The sequence below is a fragment of the Hirundo rustica genome, chromosome 5, assembly GCF_015227805.2.
Source record: "Hirundo rustica isolate bHirRus1 chromosome 5, bHirRus1.pri.v3, whole genome shotgun sequence".
In the NCBI taxonomy this organism is placed as follows: Eukaryota; Metazoa; Chordata; class Aves; order Passeriformes; family Hirundinidae; genus Hirundo; species Hirundo rustica.
The window spans coordinates 31,922,788-31,947,695 of record NC_053454.1 but is presented as its reverse complement, the minus strand read 5'-3'; the positions used below and the strand labels follow the sequence as shown (position 1 = coordinate 31,947,695).

The following is a 24,908-nucleotide window of genomic DNA, read 5'->3' as shown; positions in this document are numbered from 1 at the left end:
GATATACTTCTAGCTTAGCTCAAATCAGGATAACTATGAGTGATTTAGAAAGCAGTGTGGAAGCTTTGTCAGAAATTACTGCAGATGTGCAAAAATCCCTAGAATAAAACAATTTGCACAGGTGGCATAGCTATGATTACTTGGTAAGTTTGAGCTCATTTGGACCATTTCTATTTTAATGTTGTTTGGTGCAAATTATCTACAGCTGTGGATTGATAAGCAGTTTGAAGTTTCTGCTTTTGGTACTAATTCCTTTTGGTTGCCTTTGGGAGAGGTGCATAGTACCCTTTTGGGATTTGAGGGTCCTCCATGGCAGTTCATGTCCTGTCAAAATTTCCACAGATAAGACAATTATTTTTGAGGAAGTTAGTAAAAGACACTTTGCTCCTTTGGAGATGGAGGCTCTGCTCAGTTGCTGCTGGTAAACGTTTATGCAGCTTGCAGGGAGGAAATCCCAAAGTAGCATATTTCTTGCCTTGCTGATGAGGCGTGATTTTTGTTTGTTTTTAATAATACTTTTTTTAAAAAAATCCAAACTGCAAAGTTGTTACTAGTTAAAAAAAAATTACTCAAAAGATGCTTTTTTCCCCTTGCATTGTGGTGAAACAGTGTCTTAGTAGAATAAATCTACTTATTTTCCATTTAGTGAAGCTTGCTGGAGGGTGTGTGGATACATGCAAGCCTTTCCTTCTGTACCTTTCTGGTTTTCTTTGGTTTATGCAGTGACACCTGAACGTAATGAACGTCATCTTTTCTGATACTCAAAAATGCGAAAAATCACTCTTAATTATGTCTTGGTATTTTGGTGATTGTGTAATCAGACAAGAACAGATTAAAAGAGAAATCTTTATAACTTAAAACATTGTTTTGATAGTGCTTAATATGACAAAACCAGAGCAGTTTAGATCTGAAAGTCTCTAAAATCTCAAAAGCAGATTAGGGTTTGGAGAAAACCAGTGATGCACCCAAGCTTCTCCAGTTGAGCTGAAAATGCTCCTCCTGATTTCTGCTGGCTTACCTTTCATACTTTGGAAGAAGGAAGTGTTAGTTTTAGTCCACACTTCCATGCTGTCTTTCCTTCCCTGTAGCACATTAACCACATTCTGCGCTGCTCTGCTCATCATCAGCCTCTTGTTTATTTGTGAAGCATGTCACTGCCAGGCTTTCACAAAGACTAGTCCTGTTTATCCATGGAGCAGAAACAGGCTGGCAGCGTGATCTTTGTAACTGCCCTGAGTGATGCTTGGGTGGAGTGGCTCCTTTTGGATATGAAGAGCTGAGGTAAAGGTTTTTGAAGGATCTCTGTTAAGACAGGAAATAATCACTGGAAATGGTAGGCTTATTAATCTCTCCTGGAGGCTTGCTGCAGTCACAGGATGATAAGATTTCAGGTAAAGTAGACATGTGTACTTTGAAAACCCTTCAAGAATGCCTTGCTTCCATTAAGAAGGGTACTTTTGTTTTAAGAAGGCTGAATGATTGTTGCATTGTACACTTTGTGGGTTTTCAAAAGTGTGGGATTTCAAATATGCATTTTGAGCCCAAAGCATTTAAACTATTGAAAGAATTGATAACTTCTAAAAAATCATCTTAGAATCAAGTGCAGCAGGGAAAAGGTTGGAGTTTAATCTTCACTTTAAACTTCTGCTCCTGTATTTGTAATAGCTGTAAATGTTTTGATTTGGGGGAGAGCATTGTTTTGTGCTTAAGGTCTTTTCCTTTCATTTTCTCTCATTAATACTGATAGCTCTGTTTAGGGAACTGAAACACTAAATTAAATGCTCTGTTGACTTCCCTGTGGAGATAACATGCCAGGAAAACAGATGGCTTTTTTTTTTTTTTTTTTTAAGTAAAGTAATTTTATCATTTTACTTCAGTGAGTATCATCTCCTTAGCTCACTATTATATGGCAGCTCAGACACAAATGATACTCATCCATTAAAATACTAAGAGTGTTTGTATCAGGAAGCATCCTTACCAACATAAATATGTGAAACAAATCAAGTGAGATTAAAAATATGGGCAAAAATAATGGGAGAATATCTGGACTCAGTTATGTGTAGAACTTCAAGGAGCTCCATGTACATTGAGTTGTCATTCAGTATGTAAATGACAAAACTTAGAGTTGCATGCAATACTTACATGTGGCTTTGAGGGGGAACTATAAGGGTAAAAACAATTGTAAAAGGAGAAGTTGCCATAATGTATTAGAAACTTGTTTAAAATAGGGATTTTAAATAATTTCTGAGAGCTTTCCTTTTTCCTGTGTGTGCATTCAAAAACATAGGTAGTTGTTTCTTAACAGCAATTCCTGTGAAGATCGATTGCTGTTTTTATCTACGTGATTTTGCTAGCATTTAATATTTTGAAAACATAGTAGAATAGATCTTTACTATTTATCCCTGAGCAATCAGATAATCCAGAGCCAAGTAAAACACAAGTACTTTGCTACTGAGTAATAGCTGCAGCCCAAAAAGCATGAGTGTTATTGAGCAAGAGGAAAAAAACAGTGTATAAATGTGAATCTTGCATCCTGTAAACCCCATACAATAGGGTTTTATATCTGCTTTATCTGCTGTGCCTTTTTTAGACCGTGGTAATTAGCTGAAGAGGATGGAATGTAGAATGCACAAACATTACACTGGCTGTTACTAAGTCTTATTCAGCTGACTGTCATCTTCACATTACTTTACTTTTTAACAGTACTCTGCCGTCTTTATGTGGCATTATAAGACTGTTTTCTTAGTCATCTGACCGTTTTGAGTGAACTTTGGTCAGTTGTCTGGAGGGAATATTGTGTGATATGCTGTCCACATCAAGCACAAGAAGTTTGGGTTTGCAAATAAGATGTGTGGGAATGTGTCATGCTGGGCTGGGGGGAAGAAAGCCCAGTTCCTCGTGACTCCAGGCAGCCAGTGCTATATTCAGTAAGGTATGTAGGCCATCAGCTCCATGTGTTATCATGTGCCATGGCTGTAGGTAATTTCTTTAATGCCATCTGATAAACGTACATCCTGTAGTAGAGGTCTTGGGCTGTGTCTTCCAACAAACTGTAAAAAGAGAGCTGGAGAGGTTGGCTTTTGCTAGGCATCGGAATAAGGATATTTTTTTTCTCAACTCTATTGTGTAAACCCTTGAGTTACCATTGCAGAATGTTTCAAAAATCATCATTCTGTTTGAAAAACCAACTTGCCAGTATCTGCACTGATGAGCATAGTTGATTCATGAATGACAGATGCTTTGATCAGACAGGTCACAGAAGCAGTGGTAAAATATTTTCATGTCGTAAAATACTGTCTCTGATTTGCTTTATTCTTAGATTCAAAAGGAAAAGAAACTGCAGCAATGAAAGCTGACCTACTAAGGGCTCGCAATGTGAAGAGGTATATTAATCAGCTGACGGTGGCAAAGAAGCAATGTGAGAAGAGAATAAGGCTCCTGGGAGGCCCTGCTTATGATCAGCAGGAAGATGGCATTTCTGATGAAGGCGATGGCCCTCCAAGTCAGAAGGTACAAATCGCATTTTCTGAAGGTCTTTCTAAATGCGTTACCACTGGATCGTGTTACCTCACTGTCGTTAATCCCTCCCTTCCCCCAGAAGTCAAGTACAAATTAATTGCTGCGTGGTTTATTTGCCTTGGGAAAAGATGACTGAAGTACCTGAAAAAACACATCAGTTTGGAATATTGCAATGTGAAACTTCATAAAAGATTGAGTAGCTCGTAAGCACGTGTGATTTTTTAGACATACCACCTGTAGGGAGTTAATAAGGACATCGTAGCAGCTCTTGAGAAAGTAGCAACTTGCTTTCAAATAAAAGACTGCCAACATATGTGCAATATGTCTTTGGCCCTCATATTTACTTTAGGAAATATGTGTGGGTTTTGAAAATATTGAATTATTCAAAAGTAAACACTTATGGAATGCAATTGACAGAACTCAGGGCAGTTGTTGCAGAAAAACTCTGGTAAAGCTGCTGTGACTGAATGCTGGTTTTCAATATCACTGTAGTCTGGTGAAGAATTAGAAGTAACTATTGTTGTGTTGGCCAGCATCTACAAAAATAAAATGACTACTTAGCCTCGCAAATCTTTAAAAATTTTACTAAGTTCTTTTGTAGTCTACTCTGTTCCCTTTGGGCAAAGCACAGTAGCTGATATATTCAAATGTGAAAATATTTCATGTTTTTCATGTAGGTAGGAGATAGCTTATCTCTTAATGCAGGGATATTTAATTTTCATTGTGTCCTTATAAGAATTGTAACTTAGTAGCATGTTAGAAAACGTAGAATAATGGAGAAATGGTTCCTACTTTTTCTATTTTGTTTTTCTTGAGTAAGGTCTGAAACACAATGACTCCCTACTCCCCACTTGTCCTTAAAGTATGATTTCAGATTGTGTGTCACAGATTGTGCCAAGACAGTCCTGATTTCTTTCCTGAAGCTGGGTGTAGCAAGTGGTGCCAAGGAAAAAAAGAGATGGGAACATATGGCAGCACTGCATGAGCCAATGATGCCACTTTTGATGCCTGCTGAGACGTTATGAACTTTTCTGGATAGATACAGAGGGCATAAGATTGTTCAAGAATGGAGTCCAGTAGTGAAGATGCACTTGATAGGGGCAGGGATTGGTAAGGAATATATTAAAATATAATATTATAATTAAAATCAAAGGAATTCCTGAAGTTGACATACTTCATAAACCAATGGAATTTTTTAGTGGGAGTTGCTGACCTGGTGTTATATCCTGCAAATATACCAATGAGCAGCTCAATATTGATTTAATGGTACTATTAATAGCAATAATGACTTGCACAGGCATTTGTTGTGGTGATGGTGTGAACAGTAGATCTGAGGCCGTTTTGCGTCTAAGCTTTTGATGTTTCTGTGATGAAGCCCTAGAACTCCTGTGAAGTCATGTCAGTGTGGAAAATAGGAAAACTGCTTCTCCCTTCTGTTGTCCCTGGTGTTCTCCATTGCCAGGAAAGAAGCTGCGGGGGAGGCTGCTTGAGAGATGGAGGCCATGCTGTATCCCTTTGAGCACAGAAAAATGCCCAAGGCTTTGCTGAGGAAGCAGACTTTCTTCACTGGTCCTTCTTCCCATCCTCTTCTAGCACTGTGGTAGCTGCAGTCTGGGTTCTTATTTCAAGGCAGCTGGTATTATTTTGGATGCTGGCCACTATTTTATTTTAGTTGTTGCCACTATTTGGGCAGTGTTGACTGAACACTCAGGTTCTTTTCTAAGCAAAAGGGAAAGACGTTTGGGATTTAGTAGACAAGATCCCTTGGTAGGTTGCAGCTGGTGGCCCTTAGACTCCTTAGAGTGTGGTTGTGCCAGCTTTTCTGTTAAGGTAGCATCTAAATTGCAGAACTAGCTTTTGTAGAAGAAACTGTATGTTTGCCTTCCTTTTTTCAACTTGCATGAAATAAGTCAGAAATGGGCATTTATTGATGGTGTTTTGAATTAATTATTTTATGTAAGTGTAGTGCAGAAGCTTGAATACATTATTAATTTGGGGAATTTTTGGTACTAGTTGAATGAAGAGTTGACTAGTGAATTAAACTTGTATTTTGATTTCACTTATGAATCCTATAGAAAGCTTTTCCTTGACTGCAGTAGTAGGGAGTAATGGCATTGCTGGTAAAAAGTCCTTTATGTACGTTCTGATTATGGGCTTATATATGGAGATGGATTATTTGGAGCTGTCAGTGTTCTCTTTGATTATACAGTCTTGTGATTTTTATTAATTTGATTTTGTACATGTTTCACTTGCCTAATTTTTCTGACTCCAGGTTCTCTAGCGAAATCCTAAATATGTGAATTATAATCAAAAGCTTACAAGCAAACAAACAAGCCTACCTCAGCGACTCTCTGAACCTCAATTCTGTCATTACCTCTGATCCTAATTTAATCTCTGCCCATGGTGTTAGACTTGTTTTCAGAGAAAACACAGTTTGAGTAAGTGTAATATATAAAGCATCTCTTTATAGTCAATGCTGATTTAGTTCTTTTTCTTAGAAACTGTGCCTGCACAGTACTGCAGTAATTAGTTGAATTCTTGTTGACTGTGTTTATTCAGTGAATGATTTTTTTTTCTCTGTTGTGCTGAGCATAACAGCCACACCAGTCTGTGAGATTTGACATCTGGAGTCACAGCATCTTCGTGAAGCTGTTTTGTGGATCGTGGGTTCAAGGAGGCGGTCTGGGGATCTGACCCTTAACTAGCTGTGAAATAGCAATGTAGCCAGGAAACTGTCTGAGTGTGCTTTGTGGTGGAACGAGCTCATGTTTATAATCCAGCTGATGAGGGCTAAGATGAAACTCCTGCAGAAAATCTTGCTTCCACTGCATCTGCAGATAGATGTTGATTTAACTGGTGACTTAACAGATTTTCATGGTGATTTCTGAGCTTCAGATTGTAAGATCGTATTATGTCAGGATATATCATGGTACAGAATTTGGGAACATTAAGAAAATGAGCTTCAATTGTCACCCTATTGCCTGGCAATGTGTTTTCTTATGACAGAAGTATGTTTGTGGACATGTGAGTCTCAAGGCAGAGACTTTTACATTAGTGTATATGCAGTAAAATAGTCAGGTACCTTATGTGGTTAATATATACTTCCTGATACTTAAATAATCATTGCATTTAGTTCACCTTGCTGTATATGACAGAGACAGTCTTCTGTTGACTTGCCTCTTTTTAAAATATAACAAGATAAATACAGGCTTTAATTTTAGTCAATATATGGAAAAAACATTAATTAAAGGGTTTTTAAAATACAGCTTGGAAAAAAATATTTATCAGTATTGCTTTTTACTTTCCACTTATTCCTGGCTTCTAGAAATAAAAGAAAAAGGAAAAAATCCAAAGTAGCAACCAGAAGTTGTGCAGTCTGACTGTATGCTGTTATCCCAGCAGAAAACTTCCTCTAGTGACCCAAATGCTGTTCATCCCAACCATCTCCAGTGCTGTTACCAGCTTTATTTGGGCTGTTCATTCTAGGTCAATGTGGTTGCAGTGAATGGGAATCTGGTGTGTTGCAAGGAAATACAGTACAGTGGATCTAGTCTGTGCCTGGTGCCTGTGCAGACCTAAATTACTGAGTTCTTCTGTGTTCCTGTCCAGAGAGAGGTTGTGACTATTTTAGGGATTTAACCGGACCAAGTCTCTGCTCTGTAGCGCCAGGGACAAGTCTCTTCTGTGGGTGCATGCTAGGGATGCTGGTTAAAGCACCCCACTTAAGAAAAGAACCTAGAAGAACCGAACCCTTTCCTAGTCTTAGGCAGAGCCTGTGACCAGCTGTGATATATATAAATTACATTCCTGTTGAAGCAGGGAATTCATGCAGCAACACTAAAGCTTCTGGTTTTTCCAAACCCGGAAGCTGCTCTTCAGTTAACAGCATTTGAAGGGTTGCTGTGGAGGCTGATAATTTTAAGATTATATCTGCTAACTGGATATTAGATTTGAGGGTGTACACATGCCCTAATGCCTGCATATGTGCCAACACAGCTTAGAGTTTTGTGCTCTAGTCCATGGTGATACTGAATCGTAAAATGATTTTTTGCTGAGGATTACAAATTACTGCAAAACTACTTCTTTAAATGATAAAAGGAAGGAAGATCCACAGAATAGCTGGGTGCCAAAAAGGACTGTTGTTGTTTTACCCCAGGCAGCAGCCAAGCTCCAAACAGCCACTTGCTCAGTCCCCCACCAGCGGGACTGGGGAGAGAATCAGAAGGGTAAACCCCAGAAAATTCAAGGGGTGAGATAAAGACAGTTTAACAGGGAAAGCAAAAGCCACACACAAGAAAAGCAAAACAAGGAATGATTTCACTGTTTCCCATGGGCAGGCAGGTGTTCAGCCATCCCCAGGAGAGCAGGGTCCCAGCACACGTAACAGTGACTTGGGAGGACAAAGCCATCACTCCAAACATCCCCGCTATACACACTGAGCATGACATCCTGTGGTCTGGAATATCCCTTTGGTCAGCTGGGGTCACCTGTCCTGGCTGTGTCTCCCCCACTCTGCTCTCCAGTGTAGCAGTACAAAATGCAGAAAAGGCCTTGGCTCTGTGTAAGCTCTGCTTAGCAATAGCAAAGGCACATCTATGTTATCAGCCTTGTGTTTAGTACAAATCTAAAACACAGCCCTTGCTAGCCTCTTAAGAAAGTTAACTCTGCCCCAGCCAAAACCAGCACACATGCATTTTATGATTTTTCACCTCAAAACTCAAACCCTCTTGTGTTTATCATTATTGGCATTGCAGCTGTAACATAATGTTTTTAGTATAGCACCAGTAACATATTTAATAATTCCAGGATAATCCAGACTAAAGAAAAATCAAGAAAACATATGAGAGGTCTCATTTCTGCCCGTTAATTTATTTGTTTTAGTTTGCAAGATATCTATTAGGAGGTTTGTGTAACACTGTTGCTAGGCACCAGTGCTTTGATTACCATGGGGCACTGGTGCAGTGCTTTGTTAGGTGGGAGAGATGGGTGCATTTGCCTTGCTCCCTGCAGCAGCATTTACTCCCATTTATTTCTGAGGGGTTTGTTTGTTAGTTACCCTCCTTGCTGGCAGCTGGAGTGGGTATAGCTTGGATAATAGAAACATGGAGAGTAAGGTGACCTCTCACTCAAGAAGTGACAGCGCACGCCCCTTGTTGTGATTTACTAACTCTGCTATTATTTACAGAGCTGACAGTCCCTGAGATGGGGAAAGCATCTGTTCAAGGGTCTGAAAGACCGTCTTACACTTGTATGTTAAATCACTATCCTTGGTAAAATGACTGAATAGAAAATATGATGAGACACAGTAATGAGGCTAAATCACAGACTGGCCTTTAAATTGCCATGTGTGTGCTGTTCTTTTTGACAGACCGATCACCATTTCTGTATTAAGCTGAGCTTGAATAAGGTACTCTCTGCTTTTCAGTGAGGTTTATAGAGTGAGCATTTGAAGGCAGATGCTCATATATCTAAATAGTTTTAAAGCTATGAGCTAAGTCATGTCCAGGAGATATTGGTATAGTAAAAGATAAAGAGAAGAATGGCACAATTGTCATAGTGGAACTTTAAAGATGCAAATGAGCATTTCATACGAGACAAGTATAATTTACTTAAACACTGCCCAAAATTTTGGGGAGCTGTTTCAGACAAAACATGATTGACTGCAGTTGTTAAAGAACCACCTTTAGCTTGGTTCGTTAAGGCACTGATTTAGTGCCAGTAATTGTATATGTGCCCGTGGAAGTGGTTTCCTCACGTGTAGCTTGAGACAAGGAAACTGTTTTTCCTACACATAACTTGGTTGTAGAGGTTCACAGGTGCTAGGTTTAGGAAAACAAGTGGCATTCCTGGAAAGGGAGGTATTCTGATGCTGACTAGAACTACATTATTATTATGTATCAGAAAACCCATATTAGAGAAATTATTAAGGCCTCAGAGTTCACATCTTGCTCCATACCAAATAAACTTTGCTATAAATGCAAAGTCATAGGAAGATTCATTTGTGCCAGTGCTTAAGGACCTTTTCTATTCAAAGAAAAAAGTGTGAGTTGGTTGGTGCCTGTGAGAGACGAAGAAAGAAATTAAGACTGTTCTGGGTAGTGTGTTTGGCTTCCTGGTGATATAAAAATGGCACTGAATAAGTGACATGAAAACTGGTTCAGCTGCAAGACTGGGGGCTTGGAGAGAAAAGGTTGCTTGGTTTTGATGAGGTATTTGGAAAATTGGTCCTATTTTTCAGAGAAAGACAAGGTTATTCATTTTGTTCAGTGTGGGAGGTTCTGATCGTTTTGTCAGGGAAGTGTTCTGTTTTGAGGTTTTTGTCTCAAAGAAAAGGCCTGGATTCACAAAAATAGTAGAGGATAAGGAAGTGATAATGGCTTTTTAATGCAACTTCTTAATGGCTGCCATATCTGTATGGGTACAGGAAGTCTGTGTTTCATTTCCTTTGCTGCCTGATGTATGCTGTCCTCACTCAGGAAAAGTCCTGAGCATTATATCACAGAACATACTCGTTCCTGACTGCATTTCTGATAGATGTTTTTCAATAACAGTGGGAACTGGCCAACAAACGCCATAGGAGCCAAGGTATTCCATCTTTCTCTGTGTCTTTGGGAATAATTGAGATACATCTCAAAGCTCTGTGGGCTGTGGTATGGAAACTGCTGGTGTTTGGAACAAGAACAGATCATTTAGCTTTTAGCTTGGCTCCTCTGCTTTGCAGGAACATTGAAAGCAAAATTTTTGACGAGTGAGTTGTCATCTTAGTTCTTCGAAATGTATCCTGATCAGAAGGATGTGGAGGTATTTACTGTCTGAGAGAAGCATAGATGAATTTATCTTCTAAGTACTTAAAACTTCTTTTTTTTTTTTTTTTAATGAAGCAGAACTATTACTGTAGAAGTCCTGCGTAGCTGAATGTAGGATATGATTGTGGAATGCACAGTGAAAAGATTTTCCCGATAAGGAAAGGAGTTAGAACTAGGCATTTTTCCCAGTTTTTATTCTTAGTTCTCCTTTCTTCAGATTCTTCAGTTTGAAGAAATTTTGGCCAACCCTTCATACCGAGAGCACTTCCGGATCTACATGGAGAGGATGGACAAGATGGCTTTGATTGGCCTTTGGGAGTCTGTGGAGAGTCTGAAGAATGCTAACAAGGTGGAAGAAGTTGCAAGCCTTATATGGCTTTGTATATTGATGATACTCTTTTTTGTTATTTTGATGTTAGGAAATGTCTTAATGTTTTTAAAATTAATACCACAGGATGGGTTCTAAGCAATTAGGCTTTTTTTTTTTAACCACTTCATGTCAATATTTGAGGATAATATCGTGATTAAAATTTGTGGGCTATTGTGATGATGATTTGTTGTTGGTTGGTGTAACAACATCTGTTAAAAGGAATACTTGATACGCAAAAGTAGTAGAATTATTTTCCCCTCCACCAGAGAAAAAACAGGCAGTAAGACGTGCAGGCTTTAGTTGTATCAGTTCACGTGAAACCCAGAAACACGTTGGATAGTCTGTACATGAGCTTCTCCTCTTACCAATTACAGGTAGCCCATTCAATCCAAAACAAAGAAATTATGTATCTATGTTCTTAAATCCTTTTGGAAGAGAAGTGTTGCTTTAAAAGACATCTCCCTAATCTGTAGCAGCCAAATTTCTCCAGGAATGCCACAATGCTGATAGAGGGAAGAAACAATGCTATATTGTAATTTTGGCTAAAATAAAGTAGGGATTAGAACTCTGAAACAACGATAGGGGATAGCACCTAAAATTACAACAAGTACCCTGAAGTGATGGTATAGAGGACAAATTTGCTGTTGATGACCAGTGTGGTGGATTTTTTGGCTAAGCAATTAAACCTCCAGGATTCACGCGAGCATGAAATACAGATTTAATTATTGATTATCAGTTTACTTTTTGTTCACTATAATTTTATTGTTCTTATTCCAGTCAAATGGAAAACATCCTGTAAGCAGAGAGACAAATTGTAGAGTATGAGTAGTGAACCATTAAAACAATCTGAAGAAATGACTACCAACCAACTCAAGCTAGCATGTCGATAAAAATGGTTTTTCAGGCAATGTGAAGAGAGTTCTGTAAATCAGTTTTGATTTGCAAACTGTTCATGATTGGAAAAAAGTACTATAAATCATTTTATGACCTCTCAGCTGTGATTTTTCTCACTCTGTTCAAAACAATATGTATGTACATATGAACATGGCTATATCTACAGGGGCAGTTTACAAAAAGGTAGTGTTCTGCAGTCATATGGCTGTGGGATTGTCAGATGAGGCAGGTAAGAACATAAACCCTTATAAACCCTTTTTAATTCTGTCCTGTTTAGGGAGATGGTATTTTATGGAGCTGATCATGGACTGTGCTGCATAACTTTCTCTCTTTCCTGTTCATTGATGCAAATTTCCATCCTGTGCACTTTGCTGTGCTCAGTAAAATACCCAGTACTCTTCCCAGTACAGGTGCAGGTCTCTTCAGTTGTGCTTTTTTCTTCTTGTTTCATTTTTTTCCCTTTTCCCCCACAAATTAATTATAATCATGTATAAAGTGAATTGATTATATTCAGCAGAAGACAGATACAGCTGTGCTTTACCATCTGAATTTAAAATGGTGACCACACTGTTGCTCTAGCACTTTCTTCCTTTTAATGCCAGCTTTTGGAACATAGACATAGAAGAGTGGGTGCAGAAGCTCTAGCAATTTTAGGACACAGCTGTTTCTTCACTTAACAAATATCCACACTTGTAAAATTGATTGCTTAGCAGAGGTGCACAGGCAGGCAGTATACTTGATCTCAGTAAAAGGTTTACAGATGTCTTCTCATACATTTGGAAAGGAAATTAGCTTGATTATCTTTCAATTTGTGCACCTGGGTCCTGAGTCATCTTGGTATTTTCAATATGTTTTCATTATTCTTTTCTCCCTCCCTCTCACTTGTTTCCTAGGCTGAAATACCTCAACTGGTGAGTGAAATTTACCAGAATTTTTTTGTGGAAAGCAGAGAAATACCTGTGGAAAAATCCCTTTATAAGGAAATACAGCAAAGTCTTGTGGGAAATAAAGGCATTGAAGTATTCTACAGAATTCAGGCAGATGTTTATGAAACTCTAAAGGACAGATACTACCCTTCGTTCATTGTCAGTGATTTATATGAGAAATCAGTCAAGAAGGAAGAAGAAAGAAGTTCTGCTCAGCTGACTCCTGAGGACAAAGATGAAGTGGTGAGTGACACAGACAATTTCTTTCACTGCTATTTAAAGAGATATGAGAGACTGTCCTGAGAAAAGCATGTAGTAGCTTCTTCTGTCCTTGAGCTTTGGACTGCTCTTCTTTTTTTTCGCATTTATTTATAAATATCATCACTCTTGTAGTTTCATCTGGTAAAACTTTTTTGTTTACATGTTCTATGAAATAAAATGGTACAAAATGCCAGACTTCTTAAATTTTAATTTAGTTGAAGTAGATATTTCAGATTCCTAAGCCTTCTGTATTTCACATCTTTCATTATGCTCCTTAGGAACAGAGAATGCAAAACATACTTCATTTAAGCTCAGCTGCTCTGCTTTAAATGAAAAAATTCTCACAGAAACATCAGTAGGTTTCTGCCCAGACATTGTCCCTGCCTCTGATGCATTTCCTAGGTACTAAATAGGTATTAAAAGTTGCACAAAAGAGAAGAAAAAACAATATAAAATACTATCTTAGTGGTTTTTATTGATTAATTAATATATTAATAGACCATGTTGGAAGATAAATCTAGCACAGGAACTCTACTAAAACAGAGCTTTCAAAATGTCATAAGCAATAATCCAGTGGAAACTCTACTTGGAGCAAGCTTTTTCCTTGAGTTGTCTAAATCAGTCATGTCAGGGGAACCTGCGTTGTGTTTATCCAAGAACATTTTGACAAGAGCACGTCTCAGACTATTGAGTGTCTCTTTCAGTCTGGCTGCTGCTTCAGATCAGCATGGATGTCTTCATTTTGCATGTGAACTTGTTCAATAAAATGTAACAGTTTGTCTAAAACCAGATCTAAATAAACAAATAAGCAGAATCCAGAAGTGCTGATGTACATTCTGCTCTTTAGAAACAGTTTTTCTAGAACCTAAGGCTTTTGTATTTACTGCTTAAATTACTTTAATTTCTGTAAGTGAGTTTTCTAGTCTTTGTAGTTTGTGGATCAGCAAATCTGCAGAGATGAATAGGTGTAAGTAATTTACTTGCAATGAGTGCTTTTAGAGCTTGACGAATCTTTTCAGTGTTTGTTTTTTCCTCTATTCTTTTCCCTGATAAAATATTCAAAATATGTTTTCTAATTTTCCCACTGCTAAGTCAGCTCTGTGTTGACGGTGGTAGGTATTCAAAGACTTTGTGCCCTTGTGCTTGCAATCACTGAGACTTTGCACAGTTGCTCTTAGCAGTTTTGTCCAACACTTGCTGAAGCATTAAATATTGTGCTTTCTAATTTCTTCATATGCTTTATCCAAAATCTAACACAAATAATGTTTTCTCTAAGAAAACTGACACAACACTTTGGGGCTAGCTGTACTCTGTCTGATAACATCTACTGTAGCTGTCAAAAAGTTGGATTTTTGACATCAGCATCATCTGTCCTTCCTCTGAGTCCCTGGACATGCATGGGCCAGATATGAAGTCTGCATCAGCCATGAAACATTAAAGACTAATATATTGCCAAGTCTGCTTACAACTTTCAAAGAAGATTGTTTGTTTTTTTTTTTTTCATTTTTAACAACAAATTAAGTATGAAGTTGTATACACTGCTTGAGTATCACTTGAATAGAGCAGTTCTAATGGTGCTGTGCCATACTTCAGGGTCTCTGAGGTGAAAAAAAATTATAAGAGTCTTTCTGAAGCTTCCTGTGCTTTTCCAAATTTTGGTGAAAATGCAGTACTGGCTAATAAGTTTGTGGGTTTTTTTCTTCCCCATATATCAGAAATGACAGCTTAGAAATTGGATGTTTCTGGAGGGATACATATTGTTAGCAAATAGATTTGTTTTGGTTTAGTTTGGGTTTTGGGTCTATGTCCTCACTTCCTGGGGCACTGTGGGCATCATCCATGTTAGTTTTCTATAAATTTCACTGCTATAGCTGAATAGATGAAAAGCCATCTCATGCACTCATGGAGATGAAGACAAAAGAATGAGCCCTGGTTAAATGGGAGAAAATCAAGTCACAAGATAGGAATCTAGAAAGGGCCGGACTGCTGGTTCTGCTGCAAGAGGAACACGCTCTTTGTTCTTCCCAGTCTGTTACCGCTTTCTGTTTCCGGGACTAACCTCCACAAACCTCCACGTATTTCTACTTGGACAAACGTCACAGGCACAAATACAGAAGCAGGCAGTGCTTGCATCCAGCACTTTGAGCAGAGAATCTGCTGATTGCCTTGGTGCTGCATGTGTCATATCACTAAAATCAGACTGTTCTGTGCCACTCAGAAATGGAAGCTGTTATCAGTTTACCAATCAGGGGAGGACAGCGCAATCTATTGTGATCTCAGCTTTGACTCAAGTGGTTGTTTATTTGTTAAATTTGATATTTTGAATACAGGTTACTTGGTTGTGTGGTTATTGCATTCTTGTGATAAACCTAGTGATTCAGTAGTGGTTTTTGCTTTAAGTGTCTGAAAAGTTAATGGCAGAGAAATCATGTAGCCTACCTCTGGGAGCACAGCCTCACTGATTTGTAATTAATTGCAATTCTTTGATTGCTAGCACTGAACTTCATATGAAAAGTCTTTTAATTCTTCTGTGGTGAAAATAGCATTTTTGATTCCTTCTTTACCGCCCAACAAATGCAAGGTTTGGGATTTTATATGGTTATTTACATTCACATTTTAAATATCACCCCGTATTGTTAATTATTGTTGTTTGTCTTCTGGCACTACAGTAACACAACATTCTGAGCTGAGGTCTGTATGATACTTGGAGGCAGGTTTCTGACCCTAGGAGTTTATAGTCCATGCAGAATAGGCAGAAGAAAGGACAGGGCATAGATAAAGTAGCTTTTTACTCAGCCACATAGCAGACAAATGCAGGGCTGGAAAAGGGATTTCTTAGCCTAGAACTCCTGACTTCTGTATTATGTTTGGGGATCATGCTAAGGAGATTAGTTATTGTTGCTACTGTTACCTCTTCTCAGACTTTTTTTTTTTTTAATAAGACATAAGATACTATGTGATTTACAATAGGACTGTCATCTCTAAAACTCACAGAATTTACAAGAGTATGAGAATTCCTTCTGTTAGCTTTTTCTTCATGATATAAGGATACAGTTTACTTAGTTGGAATATCGTCAATAACATGGAACCCCTGTTCATGAGAACAGACTCAGCTTCCCACAGATAAATTTAGATATACTCAGTCTCAAATAGACCTCATAGATCTTTGAACATGGCAGCAGTAAAAGCGGAGTGCTGTTTGCTGGATCTCAAGGTCTTCGTGTCTATTTGGGGAAGTACAGTAAGAAGGAGGAGGCTGAGCTATACTTCAGATGTTAAGGAGAATGTCACTGAAAGGTGTGAAGTTTTCTATTTTTTGCATGCCTCTAGTACACAAGATGGAAAAAGCTACTGGTTTGTCTGAATGAATATATGAAGATGATTTATGAATTTGGGATAAGGCATATGTGCTTTTAACACATTTTTATTAACACTTCTAAAAACAGCAATAAAATCTGTGTAGAAAGCTAAAGGACCTGGTTTAGATTGTTCTGCAGGATGACAAATCTGTTTTGTGAAGGTTTGTGGGAGGCAAGACTGTTTTTTAGAAATATGGGTTTGGTTTTTTTGTTTTTTTGTTTTGTTTTGTTCCCTGTTGCTCCATCCTCATTATCTTTCAGCTTAGCACTAAGTATTTGCTTTTCTATATGTCTCTGAATATTGATCCTGACTACTAAGCCGTTTTTGCTTTTAAATCAAACTTTAACTCTACCTTCTCATTTGCACTAAAGCCTTAGCTTGAAGGTCATTTTTACACAGTTGCCGTGAGTTGCCAAAGAACTGTAGTAGAAATGGTAATGAGGCTTTGTCTGTTGGGGTTTTTTGTTTTGGTTTGTTTTTTTACAACAGACTGACATTTCATGCTGGATCTGATGGTTGGAATATCTGTTATACTTTTTCATCGATATCAAGAAGTGTTCTTATACACAAAAAAACTAATGGAGCAAACAACAACCCACCTCTTTCTCCATCCCTGGCAGTGTTCAAGGCCAGGCTGGATGGCGCTCTGACCAGTCTGGTCTAGTGGAAAGTGTCTATGCCAATAGCAGTGACATTGGAACTGTGTGGTCTTTAAGGTCCCTTCCAGCCTAAACCTTCTATCATGCTATGAATAACTCTCTTTTCTCATACTAATGTAGCAATTGCCCCCACCATCTATTTCTAGACCCAAGGCTGTGAAGAAGCTACTGAGGAATGCAGCACAAGAATTAACGAACAGGCCAGTTATGCTGTAAATAAACTTCGCCAGCTAAATGACAAGCTGGAGTATAAGAAACAGGCTCTAAATTCCATTTGTAATTCACCAAAACCCGACAAAAAGGTACGTAGCTTTAGTGTCCTCAGTTCTTTTATTTGATTTTTTTTTTTGATATGTGTATGATTGTGTAATATCCAGTTGTCACACTTTGGATGGGTCAGATGGTTATTTCAGTCAACTTGTTAAAGAGGAGGTGAAATCACAACTTAGTTTTAATTTTATCCCCCCTCCCCATATCTAAAAGCTGTTGTAACTAAAATTGTGATTGCGATATGTTTTGCTTTGTTGGCCGTGGAATGACGACAGCTCTCCCGTGGTCTTGCCGCCCCTGCCCGGGGATGCGCCGGCAGCTCCGGGGCCCTCGGCTGGCTCCAGGGCACGGCACAACGCTCTCATGGCAGGATCCTTCCCCGAGCGAAGGGATAAAAACCCCCAAACCTCAAGGAGCGACTGATTCCTTTATTAGGAGCTAGGAGAAAGCACGCCGTCATCAAAGGAAAAAATCTGAGGGATATGCAGCTTTAAATCTCTGAGCTAGGGCAAACAAAAAATATCCTTTTCTCTTGGCAGAGTGAAACAGGTAAGCAATCTGAGAATATATTCAGGAGAAGCAAGTGACTTGCACATGGCTTGGGCCAACTTATTTGTGTTGGTATTACAGGCCTGTTGTTCAGATGATGTTGGGCTTGTCTCATCAGGTGTAATGGGACTTGGTTGCAGATGGTAGATGGTGGTAAGATAAACAAGTAGCCAAGGTGTTTTCCTAAAATCCTGCTGCTAAGGATGACAAAAATGTACCTGGGTATTAGTCATTGCTCAGGATCTGGCTTCTTTATACATCTTTCCTTCACTCAGGGTGGGTGCTAAGATGGATGCTTGTCTGAATAGGAGTTGACACCCCACTCATTCTGTGCTGCCCCAGCTCTGGGCACAGTAACCTCCAGGAGAAAGATGTGCACACTAGAGAATGAGGCCACTTTGGCTAGCTTAATTCCCTGTGTCCCTTCCACATCTTCCTTCTGCCAGAGGGTGCTGCAGACAACTGAAAATGTTTGCAGCTGTTCTGGGGTGTCCCCTTCTAACCCAAGCCCTTCTATGATTCTATATAACTAAACCTTTATATTCACATGAATGTTCTGTGTTTCCTTTGCATTCTTGAAGCCATGTAGCTATATTCTTTCTATATTTAGGCTCTTGGGGAGGCAGGGATTGTACCCCTACTGAAGTAGGGGTTTTTTCCTTGTATGTTTTTGTTTCTAAAATATTATTTGTCTTGGAAAAGGGGACTCTCTGAAACAGAAGACGAAAATTGACCCAGTATTATTATAAAGTCTCAGTATTTGGTTTGTAAATGTAACAGATGTTTACTTATGAAAAAAATCTTACCAGTTGTTCTGTATTTATTGAATGTTCCTGGATGCTGCTGGAGTCAATGTAAGGTGATTGCAGAGAAGACTCAGCATTGATAGCAAATAAAGTAAAATATGAAATTATTCTGAAGATGAGGTATTTGCTATAAAATTGTTATATAGCTGTCACATAGATAATATTTTACATCTGACAAGAGACAAAAATTCTGAATAAGACAGAATTCCTGTAGCTCTGTGGAATGTACCACTTGTGGTGTGAACTGATAAATTAGGCTAGGTGATATATCATATTTAAAAATGAGAAAGGCTAATCTGCTTTTGCCATGTTTCTAATGTCGCATCTTATGCGTATTTCCACCTTCTCTTGTCATGCTGTCTGCTGGCAGGATGTTTGGCTACTTTTTGTACTTTCCACAATACCAAATCCTTGCCTTCTCAAAATCACTCACTTCTGAATGATTTCTAACATAGTTAAATTCCTAGAAATTAAATCTATTCCCAGGTTCTTCAGTCACATGATGTGTACCTGAAATGATAAAGATGTCTTCAGTAAGGTATATTTCATTAATGGCAGTTTCAAATTCTCATAAAACATATCATGTGTAATAAAATCTTATCTCAATTGTCTTTTATACTGGTAGTGTGATAGTGGTTGTACTTCTAACTTGTTTTTTATTTTAGTGTGAGGGCTGACCTTTAAGATTGCTGTGTACTCCAGAAGTTTATGAGGCATCATCAATTCTCTCACTTGTGATTTTTTTTTTTTTTTTTTTTTTTTTTTAATCCTCATGAATTGTTCTCCCTCTGCTTTTGCACCTTTTCTTCTTGTGGAACAGTGTCCCTAAAGACATAAAGTTTGTGTGCTGCACAAGCTTTTTCCTACAATTGTAATGAATAAACTTTCCTCTGCAGATTGTTTCTAAGCTGAAGGATGAAATTACTCTGATGGAGAGAGAGCACAGTGATCTTCAGTTGCACATTGCAAGAACAGACTGGTGGTGTGAGAATCTTGGCATGTGGAAAGCCTTCATTGTCTCAGGAGAGGTAGGGGATTTTTTTTCTGGCTTTTTATCTTCTGGGTCTATTCAAATTTGCATGAAAAGCAGAAGAAAAATGTGTAGATACTCTTCTTATGTCTGTTTATACTTAAAATTTACTTGGGAGGGTGGGCGCGGGGAAAGAACTGTAACCTCTTCTGAATTCTTCTGTTTCCCCAGTGGCTACTATGATGCATACACAGAGTTTCTATTCCTCAGACACTGTTGTAAAGGAGTTATAAAAATTACCTGCATGTACATAAACAAGTTTTGGCACTGGGTAAAGTAATTTTCTCTCTTTGGGCACTGTTCTTCATGAGAACAGTCTCCTTCTATATTACTATGCTATTTCACTTGGGTGCAGTTGTTTCTCTGCTATGTCTCAAAGATGCTTATACTTTTTTTATTTTGTATTATTGTATTTAATGGCTGTACAGTTTCAAGGGGCTTGAATGCCCCGAAAGGAAGTGCTTTATATGAATAAATTGGAGGAGTTTTTCCTTTTTTTTTTTTTTTTTTTTTTTTTTTGTCCTGCTATTCCATTTGGGCATAGGCAGACAGCTGTAGAGTACATGTAAAAAACTCTAATGAAACCAAAAAATATTACCATTTTCTGACTCTATTAACACTTACCATGAAAAGAAGAACGCAGTGAATGCTTGTTATGTAGTAAGTGTAGGCTGACATAAGTAATCTCCTTGACAGTATCACTATGAAGAACAAAAGATTAATCGGGTCTCTAATGACTTGCCTTTGTATGCCATTAAGAAAATGTTCCTGAAATGAGTATCAGTAATTTTCTTGAGGTAACTCTTCGTTGGAGGAAAAAAAATACGTGCTGTGGAGTTTATTTGGTTGTGTCTTAAGCTCTTGCAAGCCAGTGGTAGGTCTATCAACAGTTATAAGTCATTGTAAAAGAAGAAAGAAATCCAACAGGTCAAAAAATGCTAGGTTCCAGTTTTAAAACCAAATTTTCCATGTGGAAACATCTGGATTTGGTTTTGTTTTAATGCTGTTTGCAGGTGACATTATTGAGAACTGAGAAGATCTTAAGATGTCTTCTTAGGAGGTATTTGTAGTTTTTGAAGCCTGGTCTTAAAATCTGATAAACTCTGTGTACAGAAAAACTGCAGAATGGCAGCTTACTGCACATATGTAACCATATACAACTGGCCAGCATCTCTCTGATTGCCAGAGGGGAAGGTGGTTTGGCTAAACTAGAGGGAGGTTGGAAGAGGCTTTTAATTGCTTGCTGCCTTAGCTATGACTTCCGATTAGTTAGTACTGGATGAGGTAATTAAATATAGGCTTGGATTAATTGTGCTGTTTGCAGCTCCATGCTTCAAAAGGTAGGCTGGAAAAAACCATGGGTGTTTTAGTTTTCTATGTTAATTAATTGCTTGGGAACATTCTAGCTGCAGTTGATAACTTCAGGGGACATGAGTAGGTGACACAGTCTTTCTATTTGCAAAATACATTGTTGCCAATCCTAGAATAGATCTCTGTGATTTCAGAGAGAGAAAACCTTGGCCCTACTGTTTAGCGGAAAAGCTTAGTAAAAGTAAATTTTGCTATAGATTGTGAGCTGAAAGTATAATGGTGAGACACTGACTTTTTAAAGTGATTTACTAAATCAGTTAACAGAGAATGACAAAACAATAATTACTTAAGTCTTGGAAAAAAAACATGTCCAAACTCTCATTTGTAATCTCTTAGCTTGAATCTTTCAGTCTTTATCGTTTCGAGTCATTTAAATATACTAAGTCTATGTGTGTGAACTGTATTAAAAAAAAAAAATCAGTATAAATAATGTAATCTCTAGATGTCTTTTGGTAGCTCATATTTCTGATAAAACTTACTTTGGAGACTCAGTCTTTTGGATAACTGGTAGAAGTTGAAAAATACAGTGGGAACATACAGAATGAAGGGGCTTATGATAACAACCTGCGTAATTCTGTGAGTCTCTTCCCCATGACAGGTATATAACTTAGGGCTGAATAACCTAACTTGATCTGCTTTCTTTAATGGTTGTGGCCTTGTATCATTTAATATTGTAACAGACATTCTGTCTCCCTTGCCCAAAGAAAGGGACTGTTGCAGAGCTTAACAGCTTTTAGAAAATCTATTGCTTTCATAAAAAATTGAGTTTGTAGGTCTGAATAAGGTGAAAAAAAAATTGCACGTTTCTTGTTACCACACTACACACCTGGACAAGAGGTGGCTGAAAACCTGCTCAGTGGACAAGAACTTGGGGCTGCCAGTTGACAGTTGTCTGAACATGAGCCAGGAGTGTGCCCAGGTGGTCAAGGAGGCCAAATGCATCCTGGCCCATATCAGAAATTGTGTGGCCAGCAGGAACAGGGAAGTGATTTTCCTTCTGTATTTGGCACTGTACAGGCAGCGCCTGAAAGCAGGAGTAGAAAAAGGATTAGGAAGCTTGGGAAAAAGCTGGATGATTTTTTGAGTAGAAGTATTAGAAGCGCGGTCTCACGGTGTGGGATGCAAGGTTTGTGTTCAGCAGGAGCTCTGGGCTTCAGCTCTGACCCTTGGAGCACCTTTTGCCTGGAAGCAGCAGATATGCTGGTGGCTTGTCAGATGTGCAGCTCATCTTGAGTGGGCTGCAGCTCTGTCAAGGGTAAATGCAACCCTTGAATACATTAGGAGCAGAGTTTCCAGTCAAGATGAGGAAGTGTTACTGTCGCTTTGCAGGTGCTGGGCCGTGTCCCTTGAGAAGGGTGGATTTGAATGAGGAACTTCTCCCATGAGAAGTGGTTCTGAAAGCACTTTCGTTTGCTTAACTTAGCAAAAGGGAGAATCAGACTAATGGGGCTCTCTAGGTTGAATTCACTCATGATAGCAATTGTATGAGATGGTGCCTGCTAACAGCAGAGGACTAGATCTCTTGGTTTAAAAGACCCCCTAACATTACATTTTTCTGTTTTCCTGTTGACTCATTAATTTCGAAAAACAAATTCACAAGTACCTCAGTTGATAAAAATTTTGCATTCCTAAGAAGATCCTGAACATTTTCAATATTTATATGAGGGTACTTGAAAAAACAGCTGTAATGTGTCTAAATCTAATTGGAATTTGGACGATTCTGCACATAGATGCTAACTTGAAGCAGGAGTACTAAGTCCTCCCATTTTGAAAATGTGCTTTCAGAGGGATGACTCTCTCCTGACAATTACAGTTCAGATGACCCAACACATGCAAATCCCTGCCCTGGGAATAAATTTGGCATGGAGAATCATAGGCATGACTCAAATCAGCAATTTCAGCACTGAAATAGTATGGAAAAATGACAGCCGGGAGGTGTTTGTGAGTCACCTACAAACACAGATCCAATCTAGCTCAGGGCAGACAGGGCAGGGACTGTCCCAGACAATCCCTGCAGTTCTGCACCATGTCTCTCTGACCTGCATCTTGGAGGCTGTTCAAGCATCTAGTTCTGCAGTAGTGTGGCAGGAGATAGGCACTTCTGCAAATAGCTGCGCTGACAACCAGGCACATTTGCAGGCTTTCAGGCTGGTGCTTTGTATTCTGTCTGAGTGCTGCTGCAGCGTTTTGACAGAGATTTGTGAAATCTGGGCCTCAGGCTTGGCTTCCCAGTGGTCCTTGTGCAGCTTTATGAGGAATGCATCATGGGGAATATTATCAGTGTACAGCACCGAATAAGTTAAAAATATGAAGGTACATTTCAGCCACATGGCTTTCATAATGGTGATGTAGTTGCTTGTCAAATTATTCATCAATAGCATTGTGTTGTCAGATCTCTACAGGCTTCTCAGAAAAGGTGTCATAATTATAGGAATTTTAAAGTTTATTCTTATCCTAATTAGATTAGTTAAATATTCTTTTAAAAAAAGCTTTAAAGATATAACTTTAAAAAAAGCATGGGAGTGGTATTTTATAATTACCTTTCATTATTTTCATGTATATAGAGACAAGCATGCTAGAGTGAAATATTTTATGCATTTCCCTTCTTTGTCTTTCACAATCAATTTGGGTGTCTCCCCAAAATAAGTAAGCAAAAATTTGCTACCAATAGGACATAAGGATGAAATTCCCATGTCAATTCTTATATCAAATTAAGAAACAGTGCACTCACATTGCTGCCATTGCCTCAAGAAGAGATGTTTAACTTTGCTGTAGTTTTCCTAATTGCACAATGTGGTTAATTGCTTCTTATTCCTCTGGCTGAGGCTTTTAGTTGGATTCATTAGGATTTTTTGTAAAGTTGTGAGTCCCTCAGAAATAGTGCATGGATACCACAAAGTGCAAGGAGAACAGCTCAAGTGAGCAGCGAAATCTCCCCAGAACAGCACTGGCTGTTGCAGGATCCAGCTGCAAGAGCTGCTGTGCCTGCTGTGTGCGTGAGCCTCAGCAGAAGCACGGGGAAGGGAGGGTAGAAATAAAGGGAGAACGCTCAGGTAAATGCAGACAGGAGAGATGGAGTATCGATGAGCAGTCACAAGGCTATATTGTAGGTACCTTAAAAATTTAAAAAATATGCTCAGCTGTTGGAAGAAGACGTCAGGGAGACTTGACTGCTGGTGGACAGCATTCCAAAACTGTATATAAGGTGTGATACTGGTTAGCTGTAGGACTGATTCAGGACTGGCACAGCATTTTGGGTGAAGGTTAGTTCGTTAAGGGAATTGCTCCATATGTAGCTTTCAAATCTCAAGAGAAGCGTGGGACTGATGACTGAGTTTGCAAGCCAGTCATCTGGCAGCTCAAATGTTCCACTGTTTACTTTCAACAGAGATAACCTTACCTGGATTTTCTTCCCCCACAAGGTTTTAGAAGAGAATGGAGAACAAGTGCCCTGTTACTCTGTCATGGTCAGTTTACAAGAAGTTGGTGGAGCTGAAACCAAGAACTGGACCGTTCCCAGGAAGCTCAATGAGTTTCAGAACCTACACCGCAAACTCAGTGAGGTACGAATCCTGACTACGGGAGGGAAAAGATACAAACTGCCCAAATTTGTCTGAATGATACAAATTTGATGCTACCAGTTTTAATGCCAACCTTTTGGCTTTTAGCCCTTTAGAGCTAGATTTCTATCTGCATATTTCTGTTCTGTGACAGATGCTTACAAACTTGTTTATTATAATTTCTTTCCATTTATAATGTTTTACTGGATTAACCCCATTTCAAAATGGTGTATGCTCTGCACTGTCATATGTGAGCCTGCTGTAAGAATGAGGTTTTATGTCTGGCTTCTAGGGAAGTATTAGAAATGACAGTTTTGGGGGAGAGAGAAGGTTGGGATTTTTTTTTCATAGTGCTTTAACCTTTCTATCTGATAAGGAATAGATAATGGTGCTGTAAAGGGAAAGGGCTTAGATGTGTTAGCCCATAGTGGGAAAGGGAAGATGTTTTCTTGAAAGGGGAGTGAAGGGAGATCACAGCAAAAAGGTGTCTCTTCATTTCCAATCTGAGCCACCTGTTTTTCTCTGCA

At 38.7% G+C, this 24,908-nt stretch overlaps 1 protein-coding gene across 1 annotated transcript in view; it reads left to right on the top strand.

Annotated features, from left to right (window-relative positions):
* SNX25 (sorting nexin 25) overlaps positions 1-24,908 on the top strand; it is a 76,634-nt gene that overhangs the window by 42,314 nt on the left and 9,412 nt on the right. The window contains exons 7-12 of the mRNA XM_040065182.2: positions 3,320-3,510; positions 10,543-10,674; positions 12,483-12,758; positions 16,942-17,097; positions 19,317-19,448; positions 24,244-24,384. Of these exons, the coding sequence (XP_039921116.1) occupies positions 3,320-3,510; positions 10,543-10,674; positions 12,483-12,758; positions 16,942-17,097; positions 19,317-19,448; positions 24,244-24,384 (1,028 nt within the window). The remainder of the gene's footprint in view (positions 1-3,319; positions 3,511-10,542; positions 10,675-12,482; positions 12,759-16,941; positions 17,098-19,316; positions 19,449-24,243; positions 24,385-24,908) is intronic.